Genomic DNA, 20,888 nt, shown 5'->3' on the forward strand with positions numbered 1-20,888 from the left:
CCCTCAAATTCATAAATTTTGTTTGTTATGCAAGTATTTTTTCATCAATTAGATAACAATGATGACATTTTTTAAATATTTTAAAGTATAAGGACGATGTTGAAACAACAAAATTAAATGTTGAGACTAAATATCCAATTTAGCCACACACACAAAAAAAAAAAAAAAAAAAATTAAAAAAAAAAATTTGTACAACGGATTTATTGTCAAAACTTGACTAGAATTTTTCTATCATCTAAAAATAAAAATTAGACTAGAATTTTCAAAAATATATTTTTATAGCAAACCCACAAAAGAGAGAGGATATAAAAATTATTAAAAAAAAAAAAAAAAAAAAAAACCCTAAAAACTTGGAAAATATTATCCACAAAAAAGTGGCAATGTGAGTGGTTAAGGTGAAAAATGTGAAAAACTACATCCTTCCCAATTGGAGGAGTTGGGAGTTTTTAAGCCTTTAAGGGCAGATGATTGAGGTCGGTCATAGATTCATAGCCCATTTGGGGTATCACTATTACCCTCTTTCTGCTTTCAAAATCCCTCCTCCCTTTCCAAAACCATAAATTCCTCGCATACACCGCTCCTTCTCTCCCTCTCCCCACACAAACAAATCCACACCATTCTCAACCAACAACACCACCAACAAACATTTCCCCTCCATCAAAAAAAAAAATAAAAAAACCAATCCCAATCCCAATCCCACAAAAACCCATTTAAATTCAAATCAAACCAAACCAAATCAACACAAAAGAAACAAAGAGGAAGCAAAAAAAAAAAAAAAAAAAAAATTCTTTGGTGGTGAGTTTTAAGGTATCTTTTTGTTGTTGATGTTGTTGATGTATTATTGTTTCATTCAATCAATCATTCATATATGTAATGCATCAAAAGAAATCGGAAGTTCAGATCGGAAAAGAAAGCAGTGGCATCTCTTCCGATTTCAACCCATCCCCTCCTCTTCTCTTCCCTCCTCCTACTCCCACTCATCTTCTTCACCATCCCAAACAACCCCAACCCTCTTTTCTTCACCAATCTCTGTCTCAACAACAATTGTTCTTACAACAACAATTACAACAACAACAACAACAGCAAATACAACATCAGCATCATCATCATCAAAAGCAAAATGACCCTCTTGCCCCTCCGTCTCCATCTCCATCTTCTTCCTCGTCTTCCACGCCGTACAAGCGAGCGACCCTTGTGACCCACTCGTCCTCTCTCTCCAAATCTCCAACCATTTACCAATTCCACTCGAACCCATCTCCGCAATTCGCCAACTCGCAAAACCCATCTTTTTTCTCTCTCTCTCTCGCCGTAAAGACCTTCGTTTTTCGCACCCTGAGGAAAGTCAAGCACTTTCGGCGGTTGCGTGTGCATCTCCGCCTCATTCTCTTGCTTTCTCTTCCATGTTTCTACTTCTTGGTTTCTCATCCGAGCCACTCTTTCCTCCTTGACTTTCTCTCCGCTTTCGCTTTCTCGGCCGCGCTTTTGTTCTCTCTCAACCTCGCTCTCCCACGCCTCCCTTCTATTCGGCTCTTCCTTGCTCGTTCTTTCCCAATTAAGCTCTCCCAACCTTCTTCCATATCTAGACCTCCTCTGCCGGTGTTTTGGTCAATTGGGTCTCGGCCAAAACCCGAGAAGAGAGCGAGTTCGGGTTGTTGGGTTCAGGTTTTTAGCAACGGGGACGTGTATGAGGGTGAGTTGTATAAGGGAAAGTGTTCAGGGAGTGGGGTGTATTACTATTATATGAGTGGGAGGTATGAGGGGGATTGGGTGGATGGGAAGTATGATGGATATGGAGTTGAGACTTGGGCTAGAGGGAGCCGGTATCGGGGACAGTATCGCCAGGGGCTTCGACAGGGGTTTGGGGTGTATCGGTTTTATACAGGGGATGTTTATGCTGGAGAATGGGCTAATGGGCAGAGTCATGGGTGTGGAGTGCATACTTGTGAGGACGGGAGTCGGTATGTTGGGGAGTTCAAGTGGGGTGTCAAGCATGGTCTTGGGCATTACCATTTCAGGTAAATGGATTTATTGAATTATTGTTTTTTTTGTTTTTTTTGTAATCAATGGTTAAAGCATGGAGTTTGTGAAGGTTTTGTAGGTTATTGAGTGCTTTGATTTTTGTTGTATTTGTTAGAACTAGCTTCAATAATAGAGCATATGTTTTGATCTTTTAGCACTATCTTGTGGCAATTTGTTTGGAGTTCTTACTTTTTAGGGGTTGATGAATTTGTGGATCATGATTACAGTCAGGTCTTTCTAGATTAGAGAAAATTGTGTATAGTTACAACAATGGGGGAAGGGGCATACCCTAGACTTCTCCGTTGGAAACACTAAGAAATGCTGATTGAACTACAAGGTTCTTGGCCCGTCTAGACTAGAGACAATATGAAATTGAGTTGGATTTGTCTATTATCAAATCGAATATCTATCATCCAAAGTCCAAAACTATGCTTTTTAAGACACTAATCTATTTTCACAATAGTGTATCTTGTCCATTTAAGGTTTGAGTATAGGTAATTATTGTTCACACTATGCTTTTCAAGACAATGGCATCTGCACTATCACTTCTTCAGATGACTGATTTGATTTTTTGTGGTAACATAAAATCAGAACTCAGAAGTCATTATTGGTTTTGAATTCTAAACGTTGCACTTGCACAAGTAACTCTGTAATAATGCTATGCTTATCAGAGCAACATAATGATTAGTTATTATTACAACAATGAGCCAATGGTATCAATATTATTATATGAATGAATTCCCATTTGTTTATTTTATCATGTGTTTATTTATTATGTTTCTTAAGTGAGGTTAGAAGAATGCAATTATGGTTGATTTGTCACTTTACATTTTTTGAAATATAGTTTGCATTCCCAAATAGATGAAATGAGCTAATACTAGTTTCAGAACTTACATTTATTATTCCTCATTTGCTATCAAATATTCGGTTTTTGTTAACTCGTGGCTGTTGGAAAAATGGATAGCACACTATTTCTTATTAATGAACAATATTTGGCTACATATTGGAGTTAAAGCAAGACCAGTTTTTCTCAAACACAAGGAAATTCTAGAAAGGCCTATTTCTACTATTTGAGTTTGCTAAATAAATATCACTTTATACCTGATCCAGTGTTTATTTGCTGAATAAATGTTTACCTTGATTACTTTACCTTTCTCTCCTCCAATGTCTAGTAGACTCTTTTATTTATACCTTAAGTATGTGTTCCCAAAGTTTAGTAGTTTGTTAATGTGATTTTTCTTTTTTTTTTATTATAAAAATAATATCACGAGAGAGCACACCCACGCACACACGCCAACTTATCTAATGAGTATCAATTAGTGAATTTCATAGTTGATTTTGTATCTGTGCATATGAATTTGCAGCACTAAAAAAGAATCATCTTATACTCTGTCCCAACTCATCAAATTTTTTTTTTCTTGCTTTTATTAAGAAATGGGGACACATATGCTGGAGAATATTTTGCGGACAAGATGCATGGGTTTGGGCTCTATTCTTTTGCAAATGGACATCGATATGAAGGAGCCTGGCATGAGGGTAGAAGGCAAGGGCTTGGAATGTACACATTCAGAAATGGTGAAACACAAGCTGGTCACTGGCAAAATGGAATTCTTGACATTCCAAGCACACAGAACACCACCCATCCTGTATCTCCTGTTGCTGTTTATCATTCAAAAGTACTCAATGCAGTGCAGGTATTCCTTACTTCCTACCTTAATAATGTAAAGCTCCAGTGCAAGTGTTTGATGTAAATATCTTAGCTGCTGATGGTTATAATTTGATGTCTATTTATGTCGTGGTTTTGCAATCGTACCATGGATGATCCTATCTTCTTGTACCCCTGGCTGTTTATCTTATGGCAGGAAAAGAATCATGTTGTGTTGGCTATGATCCTTGTGATTATGGTTCATTTTCCATTTACTGTTGATATGAATCACCAGTCATACATGTCCTGTTTTCCATGCACATTATTAGCCCTTAGTTATTGGGTCCGACTCTTTTGTTCAAGATGATTTAAAGAAATTTTCTCTGCCTGAATTTGTTCACTTGAAGCAAGATACTTTACAATTCTCTACTTATCCTCATGCTTTTTTAACATTTTATTCTTTCAAAGATTGTTTTTATGTTATTTAGTATAGTAAAAACATGTTACTGGTGTAATATTACTGTTTTATAACTAAAAATGAAACGTGAAAAGGGCATTTTTGCAGCACTGCAGTTGGGGAAACAAAATAACAAACTGCAGAAAGTTAATTAGCAATTTAAATAACTAGTAATAGTCTTTTTTCTGATTAGTTCTGTGATTCTATTTACAATCAGGAAGCTCGGCGAGCAGCAGACAAAGCCTATGATGTAGCCAAGGTGGATGAAAGGGTCAACAGGGCAGTTGCAGCAGCCAATAGGGCAGCTAATGCAGCTAGAGTAGCGGCAGTTAAGGCTGTCCAAAAACAAATGCACCATAATAGTAACAACAATGTTCCAATTCCAATTGTGTGACACTCCCAACTGCCACTCTGGCTCTTTTAATGTGCAAGACGGCAGCATCAGGACAGTGGCTTATGTTTGTTTTCTTCAACAAGTAGCTTTGTGTTTTTATGCGGTCTCCTTGGCCCCTTGCCTTGAGGGGACGATTTGATTTGTAGAGCCTCTTGAAAGCTGAGTAGTAGGGAAGATTACTGAAGAGTGTGCAACGGTCATCTATACAGCTTGAAGATTGTGTATACATAGAGAGGAGATAGAGAGGGTGGATGGTGATGGCATCCATATTTTTCATTTTTGCTGTTCCATCTTAAGTACATTTTTGTAAAGATCAGGTAGATGTAATATAAAGTGCTGGTGCCTAGGTAAAACCTCAAACCAGCCACTATTGATGTGAGTTTGCTGGTATTTAATCGAGGTAACAAATTGTCTAGTCACTGAAAAAAAAAATAATTAACCCAAAAAAAAAAATTATAATAGAATATTTTATTTTTTTGTAGTTAAATTGTTGTTCATGTTGGTGGCTAGGTAACCTTATTCTAGCCAATGTGTTAATGATTTTTCGTATCCTTGATGTATGATTCATAGTGGTACATTGATGTTGGTCATTAAAACTTTGAAATGATGCGTCATATAGGTGCCTCTGCCAAGTTCAAACTTCATGCTTCTCACAGTTACTAAGAATGTGGCAAGAGTAGCTTCTCGTGTCCATATGGAAACTGAACCTACCAAAGCAAAATAATGTTATCGAGAATCCAGAGCATTTGGTGGAAGCTGCGTACTGATTTCATGCCATTGAAGAATAGGTGGTGCGTGAAAGACTCAAAAGCATATACTATAATTAGTAGTTGGGGACGTTTTTATTGCTATTTTAAAGAGCAAAATAATGTAAACCAAAGAACAATTATTGGTAGATGTTGTAAATGTGATGGGGCTGTGTGAATGCATGCAAAATTAGACACTGGCGTTTTTGTGGTATGAATGAAAGTAGACATAATGGAACATCTTCGACCATAGGTATTGAGAGGTGTGAATCTTACTCAATGAGTAAATGCAATATTGTTATGACATTTGTGTAACAATATTTGTGTAAGAGGAATGTTGTATTCAATCATGTATTTTTAGACAAAAACATTTTTGTGGTATGCATAAAAATAGATGTAATACATTTTCGACCATAGGTGTAGAAAGAGGTGGATCCTAACAATGAAGATATGCAAATATTTTATCAATAGTTACTTACCATATTAGTAGTTTGTAGAACTTTTTGTAAAAAAATGTCTCTCTAGCATTATTTTTATTTGGATATCAAAATAATATAAAAAAATTGTACTCACGGGATGGGTCAAGTTAATAACAGGATTTGTAAAATAAAATTGCGTGCAGAATTTTACTTTACATAATTGGATCAAAGTCTAAGATTTACCTATAAGCTTGATTACACATACTGGGTAAATGTAAAGTCATATGTGTCCAGATATATTTAGGATTAGGATTTCAAGCTTATAGACCCACTATTCTAAAAAGTGCTATTGAGTTCATACTACGTTTTATAAAAAGTTTTACAAAAAGTCTAAAATAGTTAAGTTTTTGTATATTATTGCTTGGATATCAAAAAAAAAAAATTGTACTCATGGGATGGGTCAAGTTAATAACGGAACTTATAGGCTTACTTACACATATTGGGTAATTATCTAGATATATTTAGGCTTAGGATTCCAGGCTCATAGATCCATCAATCAATATAACAATATAAAAACAGAGACCTCATGCAAGATTGCATGAAGTCCTGCTACAGTGCTACGTGGTACTCTAAGCTTCCGTTTAGTATTTTTAACCTTTTTTCCATTATATTTTTTCACTGTAACTGAGGTTCACAACGACCAAACAATTGTATCTTCTAAAAAAAAAAACTACGTTCTCAAAGTGTAGATAAAAAGCCCAAACCCATAAATATTGACCCAAATATGAACTCCTCACCAACATGGAGCTGAAAGGCTACAATCTTTGACCCCCACCAACTTTGAACCCCCCACCAACGTGTACCTCAAACGCCAAGGCTGACCCACCCCACAGACTACAGTTCAGTAGATGAAAGCCTAACTATTTACACACAAACCCTCTTCTTCCTTCCCACCTGTAGATGAAACGCAGCCAAGAATTTCAGTCACTTCCAACCTCTGTCTGTTTCTCTATACAAAAAATTCTTCAACTTCTAAGAAAACAACGGTTCCCATTCCAACTCAGTGATTATCTGTACAAACAACACTCTTCAAATTCTAAAAAAAACAACGGTTTTTCACTCCGACTCGGTGATTATTTGAAGACATAAATGCAGGAGCTTAAAAGATTTCAGCTTTTAGTATTTTGGGCTTCAATGCAGCCACTTCCAACCAATTATGCAATGCAGTTAACACCAGGTAAATGCCATCTGATTTATGAAATTGAAGAGTTAGTTTCATTTAATGTTTGCTTGCTTTGCATGTTGTAAAAATCTATTCTTTTATATATCTCCGTCTCCTTGTGCATCAAAACTTATGCGACTGTAATTTCTCACAATTCATTTCAGAGAGAGAGAGGTATGTTTACTTTCTTAATTTTATGTTCCTCTTAAATAGTTCGTTTATTAATTTATTTTTTGAATCCCAAAATACTATTTTCGTTGTTATGCCACTATAATCTTACATCTCATTTCACATTCGTTGTTAATTTCATGTTTCTTTTCTTCAATAGTTTGTTTATTTAGTTTAGCCATCTTTGAAAACTATTTATAATTCAATAGTTGTTGTTAACCCACAGAAACAATATTGATATAAAACAAAACAAAGGAAGTATTTAGAATGAATTTCAAATTCCTTTTCAAAAACCACGAGGTTCCTTAACAGTTTTGAGTAGAGGAATTTATTGGGGGAAATGGAGGCTGCAAGGCTTGCGCGCCAAAGAAGGCGTATGATCATGTACAAGAAAAGGATGGCCAAGATGTATTCCGCAAACATAGTGTCATCAAAGAATAGGTTGCACGGACACGCCATTTTTGGCGTCGTGTCGGTGTCGGACACGTGTCGGACACCGGAACGGGTACGACTCGCCAGATTCCGGTGTCCGGCGAGTGTCTCTTTTTTTTTTTTTTTTTCGCTTCTCCGACACGGCGCCGACACGGCTCCGACACGCCAGCGGTGAAAAAAAAAAGGAAATCACAGATTTTGACTTACCAATACCATTGATTTTGTGAAACAACAAGCCTGAGAAGTCCCGAAACCCACATCTCAAGTTCTCACTTCTCAACCCATCCACCCTCTGCTCTGCCCGCTGCTGCCGCTGCCCTCTGTTCCTCGCCGGAGCTAGATCGGGCCGATCGGCGAGCTCCATCGACGTCGACGCCGTGTTTGTCCCTTCCGATCTCTCTCTCTCTCGGCGTCAGGTCCTACCTCTTTAAGCTTCTCTCTGTTTTTTCTTTTTTTTCAGATATTCGGCCATTTGGTTTGGGTGAATGACTGAATGGGTTAGTGGGTTACTTATAACGCGTTTTTTTTTTTTAATCCCACTCTCACTGTCCCGTTACTGTGTTTCTTTACTCAGCCCTTCAGCCTTTTGTTTTGCCTCAAATTATAATGTTTATTATAAATGGGTCCTGTTAACAAATCTATTTTTGAAAAAATTTTATTAAGAATTAAAAAGGTTGTCAAAATTTTTTTAATTTCTGATAAACTTTTTTCAAAATTGGTTTAGTATTTTGTGCCCTTAGGATACATATTAGTAAAATCCATTAGAAATTTAGTGATTTTTGTTTTTGTATGTCCTGCTATAGTTTTATTTATTTATTTATTAAAGTTAAATATTATAGGTGATTTTACTAAAATGAATATTGAAAGTGAAAAATCAGCTCAGTCATTTGCCTAATTTAAATTCTAGACATAAACGTATTTTATGTCTAAAAATATTTAAAAATATGCCTAAATATAAAATTTAATTAATTATTTAACCGCCGTGTCCCCGCCGTGTCGTGTCCTTATTTTTAAAAAATTGGCGTATCCCTGTGTCCGTGTCCGTGTCGTGTCCGTGTCCGTGTCCGTGTCCGTGCAACATAAAGAAATTTGGAGGTTGGAGGTGGAAGCCATAGGAGTAAAAAGCATAAAGACATAGCAATGATCCATGAAACAGATAGTTGTAAGCGAGCAAGACTTAACAGGCGAATGGTACTCAACCTTAACCTTAACCGCCTTGGGAAAGTATTTCAAATGCTCAATGTTTGCAGCGATCAACCCCTTCACTTATAAATGGTTTTTCTCACTCGGTTGTTGTCTTAATGGTGATGTTGCTACTACAACTACTGTGCAAGAATTTGGGATACATCTGCCTACAAATGCTAGTGCCTTGGATAAGAGCTTACAGGTACTAATTTCATAATTTTTCATAATTGTACTGATACAGTAATTAGCTTGGTTGTAGTATTTCATTGGTTGTCACTTGCCTAAAAGTCTATTGAATCTTCGCTTAGGCTTTTTATTGCATGATTAATTGTCTTTTGGGTAGTGTAAATGGCCTAAATTATTTTGTGATTTAGCAGGGATCTATTAAAATGAAAGCTACCATGTTATAGGTTTCACCGTAAAGGCCTGATGCCTTTTTTAAAACCAGCTCATGTTGTGATCTATTATTCATGCCCTGGATCGATTTCCCTTGATAATGTTCATTGTTGTTGCTTGCTATTTTTATTTAAATGATAAAGGACTAAAACACATTTTATATATGTATATATTTTCTTTTTTTGATTCGAAACACATTTTGGATTAAATATTGATGGAGTTATCCCAACCATAGTAAAATGTAAATTAAACAGCTTTTACAGCCATCAAATATTTTGGTCTATTATTCAAGCCTTGGATTGTCCGTAATACTGTTAGAAAATTCTCCATAATACACTTACTTTCTTGGCAACTAGCTAGCAGTTGACCCCTGACTTTGAGTACTGAAATAATAATAATAATAATAAGAGAAATGCTAACGGATAATAGTAAATAAAATAAAAATCTAGGACCAATGACTTTCTTGCTGACTTCCATGACGAATGTGCAGTTGTGAACTGAGAAAGGGAGAGGGTTGTAGAGATAGACCCAGGATATGTATAACAATCTATTCCAACAATTTCCCATCTCCAATAACTCTCTTTGATCAAAGCATCCCTCCCCACTTCATTTTTTATCTGTCTAGATTTTGTAATACAGAGCATACAAGTTTGTACCCTTCTCAATGTGTAATTCAAGTTTAATCACGATTGCTCTTGCTTTTCTCATAAGCCTCAGTCTCTGTCTTCCCCTTGCAGTTGCACAAACACAATCATGTTCCAACACAGGCACATTATCTAATAACAGCACCTATGCCAATAATCTCAATCTTTTACTCTCTTCTCTCCCTTCTAATGTCATGGCCAATGGTGGCTTTTGCAACACTTCTGCTGGCCAAGATCCCAACAAAATTTATGCACTTGCACTGTGTAGAGGAGACCTTGATACGGATACATGTTACAATTGTGCGAACACCTCGAGCCCAGATATCACAAAGCAGTGTCCTGACCAAAAAGAAGCAATCATATATGGGGGGGGGGGGGGGGGGGGGGGTGTGTGACTGTATTCTACGGTACTCAAACAGAAACATTTTTGGCACCATGCAGGTTTTGCCTTCTAAGTGTGTGTCTAATCCCAATAACATTTCATCAACGGATTTGGATCAGTTCAATCAAACACTATATAATTTGATGGAGAGCCTTGTCACACAGGCATTGGGTTCCTCTAGTATAAAGTACTTTGCAGCTGGGGACAAAAGCTTCAGTAGCTCAAGAAACACAAACGTGTATGGACTTGTGCAGTGCACCCCAGATTTATCCCAGATGGATTGCAGAAGTTGCTTAGAAGGCGCAGTAGCAGATATTTCAAGCTGTTCTGGTGGGAAGGAAGGGGGAAGAGTTCTTAAACCTAGCTGTATTGCTTGGTTCGAGGTGTTTCAGTTTTATCATTCAACTTCTGTCCCTTCTTCTCCCACAACACCAGTGATCCCTCCAACCTCAGATAATTCTTCTCCCACAAAAACAAGAAGAGGTGTGTCCATATTTATCTGGCTTTCATAAGTAGACATGTAAGATTGTAATAGAAAATTTTTGTGAACGCTTTCTGCATTCTAACAAAAATATTATCCAAGGAGAATATCAATTTATGACAAAAGTCACTGCCTAGAATTAAGAAGCCAATATCAAATTTTTTTCTTTCCAATTTGAGTTTTTAATTTTAAATTAAGATTGATTTTCTTTCCTGTTTTAGTTCGATGGTCATCTTTTGGTGTTTTTAATGGAAATGTCTAGGGTTCAAATCCCCTCACCCCCAAGTTTCGAATTAACAACAAACACTAGAGGTCTACTATTAGTCTAAAGGTTCCATACTTCCATCCTCACGAAAGGTCACATGTTTGTATGCTTAAAATTAAAAAAATTGGAACAAAACCTTTGTGTTTGAACTTAATTATATTGCAGACCAATTGAGAATTTGTACATTCAAACAATTTTTAATTTGAACCCACTTATGGCTTGCAGAGAACAGTAGCACATCCTGCCTTATTGTTTTCGTTGTTGTTCCAATTGTCGGCTTAATGACAATAATCACGCTTGCTTGGGCAATTCTGCAGAAGAAGAAGTCAAAGCAAAATGTTGATAGTAAGTTATATATGCTCCACTATTTACTAGTTAAAGCTGACAAAATTAGGAGTTGACATGGTGCAACTTAGAAGAAAGAATGGCTTTAGACCATAAATGTTGATAGTAAGTCAGTATGCTGTTTGCTTGTAGATCTTAATAACAGTTGAATGTCAACTTTATGAGATATCATGGACCATAGATTTCCAAAATGAGTAACTCCTAGAATCCAACAAAATTGAGCATTACTTTAAGAGTTTTTTTTTTTTTTTTTTGGAACAAAAGAAAAAAGAAAAATAGAAATTTAGTTAAATTCTTCTAATGGTTAGGTTTGCAAAAATAATTCAAGGAATTGTGTTTATAAAATAATTTTTCCCTTTGATCAAGAGAAGTAATATATCTTAAAGTAATGTGGTGTGGGTATGCGGGGAAACACGTGATTGAAACGTATTGTTTATTCCATTTCTTGTCTGGAACAAAAACTTAGTTCCCTGATGAAATGCAGTTTCAAAATAACCTTTTAGGAATTTAGAATGGGTATAGTTTAAAATAGGTTTTTGTGCAAACCACACCCGTAAATTTATATAATATATACAGGTAGAGATTCTAAGATAATTTTTGTGATGCATATTTTGAAATCTATAACAAAGGATCTGTCATAATGTCGCTCTAATTCATTTTCACTTGACACTTTTATCAAGATGATGATGTTATGAAAAGGCTGGAAGCATTGAAATTCAACTTCAGCACAATAAAAGCAGCAACAAATAACTTTTCTAATGCCAATAAGCTTGGAGAGGGCAGATTTGGTTCAGTATACAAGGTGATACAAGCATTGCCTTGGAAAAATTATGTGTATGGGGAACTTGAATTTCTCATGCAATGAATTTTCCCCTGATGTTTAAAATTTAAATAGCACAAAAACATTATATACTGTTTCTGATGGACATCCTATGTCCATTTACCACCCATATTTTTTTTCAAAATTGTTGTTATATTTAGCATGAAGAGCTTATCTTTATTTGCTCGTATAAATTTTCAGGCTAGACTTCCAAATGGACAAGAATTCGCTGTGAAGAGACTATTTCACAAGACTGAGCATACTGAAGAGCAATTCGAGAATGAGATCCTGTTGGTGGCTAAGCTCCAACATAAGTGTCTAGTTAGCCTTCAAGGTTTTTGCTCCGAAGGAAGGGAAAGAATCCTTATTTATGAGTTAGTTGGCAATGGAAGCCTGGATCAATTTATATATGGTATGACTTTAATATATTGCAAAAGTATTAATATTCCTATGCAGTAACTCCTAGTAATACCACAACTTGGAATTGATCATATGAATATGTAGATCCCATCAAGCGTGCCCAGATGAATTGGGAAAGGCGTTATAATATCATTTATGGCATTGCTCGGGGAATTCTTTACCTTCATGAAGATTCTCGCCTTAAGATTATACATTGAGATCTCAAACCAAGTAATATCTTGTTAGATGAAGAGATGAATCCTAAAATTTCAGACTTTGGCCTGGCAAGGCTATTTGATGCGGTCAGAGTCAAGACAAGACATGTAGATGTGTGGGGACATAGTAAGTACCAAGCTCTCCCTAATGATTCTAACTTATTACTGATTTTCAAGTGGCTGGTAATCCAAGTCATAATAAAGAAATATAAAGTTGTTAAGCATTGAATGTCTTATATAGACATACTAAATTCTTAATTAGATTTTTCTGATGAGCAGTGTTTATAATACCCATGTCACGATTTCAGTTGTTTATTTGCACACGTGTAAAATTGTATAAAATAAAGTGTGTGCAACAAGTTGAACCCTTTTCTGATTAATGATTTTGGAACAGTGGATATATGGTTCCAGAATATATATCACATGGGCATTACTCAGTGAAGTCAGATGTCTTTAGTTTTGGTATCTTAGTTCTAGAGATTGTGAGTGGTAAGAAGAAGAGTTGGCTTTGCAATACTGATGATGTAGAGCTCCTTCTAAGCTATGTAAGTGTCCCTGTCATATTTCATGAAGCTACATTACTCTTTATGAGGATGCTCTTTTTCTGAGGTGTGTAGAGTTTCAATATATGAATTCATGTACTGCTTGCAGGCATGGACTAATTGGAGAGAAGGGACAGCTTCAAATCTGATAGACCAGACACTTGGGGACAGTTCAAGGAGTGAAATAATGAGATGCATTCATATTGGGTTATTATGCGTTCAAGAAAATGTAGCATACCGACCCACCATGGCATCAGTAGTCCAAATGCTCAGTAGCGACTGCTCAAGCCTCCCAACACCTGCACGACCTGCATTTCTTATATATAGTGACATAGAGCGAGACATTACTTTGCTAGCATCTACTTCAGGGGCTTCTGAGTCTGAAAAATCCAAGGATAGAGATGGGACATCGTACCTTTTGGTTCACTGAAACATCGTGTGAGTTGTATCCTAAACAATAGACAAGGAAAGGATTTACTGATTTAGTACAGCAAAGAGGAATTAAATTGGTAACATGTAAAATTAATTTGATTAAAACATTCTGTGGAAACCTTATTGTTGTTCGTTGTCATATAGGGGAATTTTTAGATATGGTTTGAGCTATAATGGAGAAAGTCATAAGACAGTGAATGCTAATATTCAATCATATATGCTTAGTCTCATACTTAGACCCATAAAATCACGGGACTTTCACTTCAATTGGAATTCACACGTGGACCATATGAAATAATTATTGAATAGGTGAATTTGCATAGTAGCAGCAAATTAATCTTCCATGGCTCAACTATAGTAAGAGAAGATTGTTGTAAGAGAAGTTCTACAATCTCAGGAAAATTTTTTTTCCTAGACTCTGCAACTCATAAATAACTTACAGAGAAAACTTTTCACTGCACCAGAATTTCTAGACTCTTTAACTAAATGAATTGCCTCCATGGTCTACAGATGAAACACTTGTGATCAATTTCATTGATTGCGCATATGATAAGGAAAGTAGCTTGGATCTCTCATGAAAGCACTAGCATGGAGGCTGAGTTTTCTTCACTAAACCACAACAACTAGCCTCTCTTGCAGTTAAAAATGTGCTTAAGAAGTTTTTAAATAGATGTTTAAATTAGGGTTAAACACCGACTAAAACAGAGTTCAAATATAAATAAGCACACTGTTTCCTGCAGTCTCTCTTGAGCGGGCTTGATCTTCACTTGAGCGAGCATGTTTATCTTTGTTTGAGCAGCTTTGACCTCCACTTAAGTGAAACTCTTTCAGCAACAATTCAGACTTTCTTCTATACACTTTAACCCATTTTACATCAAATAAAATACATCAAGAATTGAATTTGATTACAAGCAAATGGAATGAAATTAGCCAACACTAAAAAAACTAACATATATTATTGACGGAGAATTACTGGTTTGACTCAAGATTTCTCTTGTTTTCCCTCTTTGGTTATTACTTATCAAGAAGATAATATCAACCTGATGTGGCTCCACACACCAATAAAAATAAACAATTTAATATAAAAAATGTTAGTTTTACTTCTTTATAGTTATTAATTTGGAAAAAAAGAGAAGGCTCTAATTATTAGTCTAATGGTTCCATACTCATGAAGGATCGCATATTTGTATCCTTAAAATAAAAAATTGGAACAGTACCTTTGTATTTCAACTTAATTATATTACAGACCAATTGAGAATTTGCATGTTCAAACAGTTTTTAATTCGACCCCACTTATGGCTTGCAGAGACCAGTAAGACATACTGGCGTGTTATTGCAGTTGTTGTTCCAATTGTCAGCTTAATGACAGTTGTTGCGCTTGCTTGGGCAATTCCGCAGAAGAGGAAGTCAAAGCAAAATGTTGATAGTAAGTTATATATGCTCCACTATTTACTTGTTAAAGTTTAAAAAGTTAAAGAATTGACAAGATGCTTTATGGCTATGAGTGGTTTATATTGCCTCTGATGCTTTAGTGAGATAAATCATGCAGATGACTTGCTGCAAGTATTCTATTGTTTTCCAGAAGTTATTTTCGTTCTTGTGTTTGATCTTCACTTTCATACAATTTCAGGTACTCAATTCTTGATGTGGTTTTCCGTGCAATTGAAGCTCTTTCTGCTTTAGATGGTCATTCTCAAGAAATCTGTTCAAATAAGGAACTTTTCAAACTAGCTTGTGACATGGTCAAACTCCCTGACAAAGTTGAGGTACATTGTAGGCTTGTAGCGTACACAGATATATGAAATTATTGGTGGTGCTGTCTCTTTTCATTCTTTCCAGTTAATTTTTTGATAGTTGGTTGCAAATATTTAAATTATCAATCAGTTCTTTTAAACTTTGGAAATTTGTGTCATTAATACTAAGTAGAAAAATAAATGGCTACTATAAGAAGCATTATATAAATTGAAGTGACTACCTATTAATACTGATTTTTCTTGAAAAAATCTTCAAACATGAAAATTGTAAATCAGTAAGTAGAATTAGCGAAATTTTTTTTTGAAGGGCCCTTTGAGTTGATTTATACTTCTTTTGTAGGTTGCCAACTCTTGTGTTACTGCTGCAGTACTAATTGCAAATATTCTTTCTGAAGTAACTGATTTAGCTTCGGAGCTATCAGAGGGTAAATTATTTATGTTTGTTATCTGTTAATCTATCAAAAAAAAAAAAAAAAATTATGTTTGTTATCTGTAATGAATTTTTTTTTCCATAATGTCATCACCTTTTGTGTAATTTTTCTAACTTCTATTATGATTGGAAGTGACACTTTAGTTCCATCCAGATTTTCCATTCTTACAGGGGCTGCTTGATGTGTTTCCTTTTGCCTCGGATGACTTAGAAGCACGAAGTGCACTCTGGATCATTATTGCAAGGATACTGGTTCAAGTTCAGGAAAATGAGATGAATAGATCAAGTTTATTTCAATATGTTTCAGTTCTTGTAGGCAAATCTGATCTGATTGAAAGATGAGCTTCTCGACTGCCAATCAAATGACTTAAGCAAAGGACACAAGGGCTTGACCACCTCTTGCACAAAATCAAATGCTAGAACTACAGCTGTATCCTGTTTTGCATTGGTTTTTTCAGTGACAATGACATATATTTGGATTTAGAAACTTTATGTACCTTTTGGCTCATTTGCGGTGTCTCGCAATATTTTTGTTTCCCTTGACCTATGTGACAGGTTAGAAGGATAATCAGTACTTTAAATCAATGGACTGCTTCAAAGGATTCTGCTATAGAGAATAATATGAAGGGAAAACTTCTTGCAGATAATGACAATATTAATAGATTGTTGGATTGCTGTCATAAATATCTGAGTAAGCTGTGTTTCTCTATCTTCATTTGTCAATCTTATTTGTTGCAATGCTTCAAATGGTATAAACAGCTTGTATTTCATTCACTACTGATTTGTTTTAGCCAATCGTAAAGCTTGAACAATGTTTTTGCTTGTTAATTATCTTGTTTAACAGCATATTTCTTTTTTATTTATTCAGTATGTAACATCACTCAATTCATGTAATTTTAGTTAGAAGTTGAAGATACTATGAACACAAGGGGACATGGCACCCATAGACAAAGGGTGATAGGGAGAAAGATCCAAAGCAGTGTCTGGTCCTCGTCATTCGTCAATGTCATTTGAAGAATGAATTAGAAGTTAGCAAGGTTTGAGCATCAAGCCCATTTTCTATGTGATTGATCCCCAAGTGGGTAATGTTATTTCACTCGGTAATAAGATTAATATAAAACAGAAACAAAATGTGGGAAGGGGAATGAACAAGGGGTCAAATTTATTATGGTTAACGTCAAATTTATTTCCTTTATATGGTTAACATCTTTGGGAGAGGTTTAGAAAGGATGGGTTATTTATTATCTAAGAAACAGAAGTTTGATGTGAAATCTTATTATCAGGTTCTTTTTTATGGCAACCAATTTGGAAGACCAAGGTTCCAAAGAAGTAGCCTTTTTGCTTGGACAGTGGTTCATGGCAAAGCTCTAACAGTGGGTAATCTTTGTGCAAGATCATCATTGTTTATTGGTGTTGTATGTGCAAAGTGATTGGGGAGTTGATCAATCACCTCTTGATGCATTGCATTATTCTAAGGACTTTGGTCTCTCATTTGGTGCGATGGTAAGTGCCTTCCGCCCATAGCAACTTGTTATGGGTTTAAGTCTAGGAATCAACCTCTCCAAAAAAAAAATGGAGGTAAGACAGCCTATCAATCACCTCTCCCAGATCCTGCAGAAGCGGGAGCTTTGTGCACTAGGTATGACAATTATTTAATAGGGATTGTTAGAAGTATGTAGGAATGGCAACGGGCCGAGTTCGGGCCGGGTTTTTGCATACCCGGACCCGACCCGCGGGCCTAGACCCGCGACCCGGCCCGATTATTAATCGTTTTTTTTTTTTTTTTCGGGGCCCAGACCCACCCCGCTGGGCCTCGTTTAGCCGCTTGGGGCCAAATCTGGCCCAACCAAAATTTTTTTTTAAGCCCATTAAGATTTTTTGCCATATTCAAGCCCATTAACATTTTTTTGTATTAAGATTTTTGGCATTTGGGCCATGTTATATGGCAGCCAAATCAATCCAAATCATATGCAGCCAAATCAATCCAAATCATAGGTTAATCATAAATCAATAAATCACCTGTTAATTATACATTTATAAATTAATAAATCATAACTAAAATCACCCGTTAAATATAAAAATAAAATAAATCCAACAAGTCCAAGAACTAAGTATCACAAGTCCAACAAGTTCAAGAAATTAAAAAGTTACAAAACAAATCCCACAAGTCTAAGAAATTTAAAAGGCTAAGAAATTACAAAATGTCTTATCCTCCACAAACCAACAAATTAATCCAACAAGTCTAAGAAATTAAAAAGGCTACTAAATTAATACAAAATGTCTAATCATCCACAATTGTGACACAACTCCTATCCTCTTCATTAGGCTTCCCATCATCAAGAATTGATTGAAGTGTACAATCTCCAGACATAGTTGAAGAACCTACAACAACAATGAATTAAAAAATGGAATAAACTTCATCAAATTGTAACTAGCAAATATAAAAATACAATTTTGATTTTATAAATAGAAATTAGACAATTGCTAACCGTTGATTTCACTCCATAACCAATTTTGAGCACACATCATTGCCTCTATAGTCTTGGGATGTAGCCTACTACGGTGTGGACTTAAAAGTCTCCCACTAGTTGGGGACGTTTTTATTGCTATTTTAAAGAGCAAAATAATGTAAACCAAAGAACAATTATTGGTAGATGTTGTAAATGTGATGGGGCTGTGTGAATACATGCAAAATTAGACAGAGGCGTTTTTGTGGTATGAATGAAAGTAGACATAATAGAACATCTTCGATCATAGGTATTGAGAGGTGTGGATCTTACTCAATGGGTAAATGCAATATTGTTATGACATTTGTGTAACAATATTTGTGTAAGAGGAATGTTGTATACAACTATTAAATCATGTATTTTTAGACAACAAACATTTTTGTGGTATGCATAAAAATAGATGTAATATATTTTCACCATAGGTATAGAAAGAGGTGGATCCTAACAATGAAGATATGCAAATGTTTTACCAATAGTTACTCACAATATCAGCAGTTTGTAAAACTTTTTATAAAAAAAGTTATATCTCTAGCATTATTCTTATTTGGATATCAAAATAATGTAAAAAAATTGTACTCATGAGGTGGTTCAAGTTAATAACGGGACTTGTAGAATAAAATTGCGTGCAAAATTTTACTTTACATAATTGGATCAAAGTTATAATAATTGGATCAAAGTCTAAGATTTACCTATTGGCTTGATTACACATATTGGGTAAATGTAGAGTCATATGTGTCTAGATATATTTAGGATTAGGATTTCAAGCTCATAGATCCATTATTCTAAAAAGTGTTATTGAGTTCATACTACGTTTTATAAAAAGTTTTACAAAAAGCCTAAAATAGTTAAGTTTTTGTATATTATTGCTTGGATATCAAAATAAAGTCAAAAAAATTGTACTCTCGATCACACATGTTTGGCCATTGTTGTTGTTCTAGATCACTATGTACTATGTAGTCACGTTTATCATGGTAACCTAAGTTGAGTAGAGGCCAAAGTTGCTCTACTGGTTATTACTTCCAAAGCAAAAGGCAGGCTTTTGCGCATTCTTTTTGGAAAGTGATGATTTCAAAGTTCTAGAACATCCTCAGTCGAGCTCATCCTCTAGATTGGCTAGTTGCTCTTGTAATATTAAGTCATTAAATTTTTACTCTAATCTTTCTCCTTTTGCTCTCTATCTCAAATCTCAAATCTGTAAAGCTATAAATTCTCTGGTTCATAATTTGCTTAATGTACCATGTTTTGTGGCCATCCGAAAAAAAAAAAAACAATGTACCTTGTTTGGTAATCTTTAAGAAACACTAAGAATTTCAAGTTTTCCGTGGTTGTTTGTCTAGTTAGGAGGAAAAGATGGTTCCTCCATTCCAAAATGTTGGTCTTGTTTAAAGAATTCAACTTTTTAAGAAAATATCATTTAATGTATTATTTGTCAGTTAAAATGGCACAAATTACTTTCATTAATTTAAACTATAGAGAAAGAATGACATTGATTTTTTAAATAAAGTAAAGGATAAGATACGAATTTTAAATAAAGTAAAGGATAAGATAGGAATGAAAAGAGTGCTTCATTTTGAGACATCATAAAATAGAATAGAGGACCAACAATTTAAGACGAATGGAGTATTTACAATTAGTTTAGAACAAAAATACCCACACAGAACTTCAAAGAGGTTTTAAGGTTCCAAAAATGAGGAAAGGAAAACATAAGAATAAATAAACCGAGCAAAGTGATTGAATCTTTTGTATGAATTTTCTGCAATACCATGTTGCTGTGTTGCTGCACTAACATAAGAATAAATAAACCGAATAAATAATGATCCATGTTGCTGTGTTTTGAAGGAACTGGAATGAGAAAAGGAAGATGGTACCCACAAACTACGTATATGATTCTTGCAACAGATACAAATCCTACATTACCAAACTGAATGCAACTGCCCTGGTTGAAACCCTGAATACATTACACTAATCTACAGCATTTTCTAGTGAAACCATTTGCAAACTCATCAAATCATGCGAGTCAACAGCAGATAATACATTTATAATGGTGAAAATGCCTCACCAGGGTGATTTTTCGTAGAGTTTTTTTATTAAAAAAATTCATGGTATTTAAACATTGAAGATGAAGGCGATTACCGAAAACAACTATTACCTATATTCATTCATTCATTCATTACCAAAAAAATTTATCGATTGAAAATAAAATAATTGAAAAATTAAATAATAAAATAGTGCTGATATCAAACTCTATAGGTCCGTTTGGATAGAGTTTATTTTTGCTGAAACTGAAAACACTGTAGCAAAATAATTTTTAAATGTGTGAATAGTTTTGTGAGACCCATTTTTAATAAAAAAGTTACTGAAAAGTGAAATGTGTGGATCCGTGAACAGTACATTCATATACTGTTCACAGTTAACTTGGTCCTATTATGCAGCTGAAAAAAAAAAAAAAAAAAAAAAAAATCAGAAAACGCAGACGCTGGATTCATTCGAATCCAAATGGGCACTATAAAGAATCAAAGCATGTGTTCACTAGATACTAGCGCTAAGATTGAGGCAAAAACAATTAAAATGCTAATACACCAATTCTGT

The 20,888-nt window shown here is 35.1% G+C and overlaps 1 protein-coding gene and 2 pseudogenes across 1 annotated transcript; all 3 read left to right on the forward strand.

Annotated features, from left to right (window-relative positions):
- Positions 1–466: 466 nt before the first annotated feature.
- Positions 467–4,930, forward strand: LOC126723312 (uncharacterized). Its single transcript, XM_050426660.1, has 3 exons — positions 467–2,015; positions 3,452–3,713; positions 4,339–4,930. The coding sequence occupies exons 1-3, from the start codon at positions 874–876 to the stop codon at positions 4,513–4,515; spliced, it is 1,581 nt and encodes a 526-aa protein (XP_050282617.1). The 5' UTR covers positions 467–873; the 3' UTR covers positions 4,516–4,930.
- Positions 4,931–9,576: 4,646 nt separating this feature from the next.
- On the forward strand, positions 9,577–13,782 carry LOC126723311 (cysteine-rich receptor-like protein kinase 10; annotated as a pseudogene).
- Positions 13,783–14,871: 1,089 nt separating this feature from the next.
- On the forward strand, positions 14,872–16,608 carry LOC126722386 (uncharacterized; annotated as a pseudogene).
- Positions 16,609–20,888: the final 4,280 nt, after the last annotated feature.

The sequence above is a fragment of the Quercus robur genome, chromosome 4 (assembly GCF_932294415.1).
Source record: "Quercus robur chromosome 4, dhQueRobu3.1, whole genome shotgun sequence".
NCBI classification, from domain to species: domain Eukaryota; kingdom Viridiplantae; phylum Streptophyta; class Magnoliopsida; order Fagales; family Fagaceae; genus Quercus; species Quercus robur.

Bases quoted from the DNA above. Each gene is read 5' to 3' on its own strand.
- LOC126723312 (XM_050426660.1), top strand. From the start codon at position 874: ATGCATCAAAAGAAATCGGAAGTTCAGATCGGAAAAGAAAGCAGTGGC. The intron at 2,016-3,451 runs GTAAATGGATTT...GCTTTTATTAAG, and splicing joins CTTGGGCATTACCATTTCAG to AAATGGGGACACATATGCTG. The intron at 3,714-4,338 runs GTATTCCTTACT...ATTTACAATCAG, and splicing joins AAGTACTCAATGCAGTGCAG to GAAGCTCGGCGAGCAGCAGA.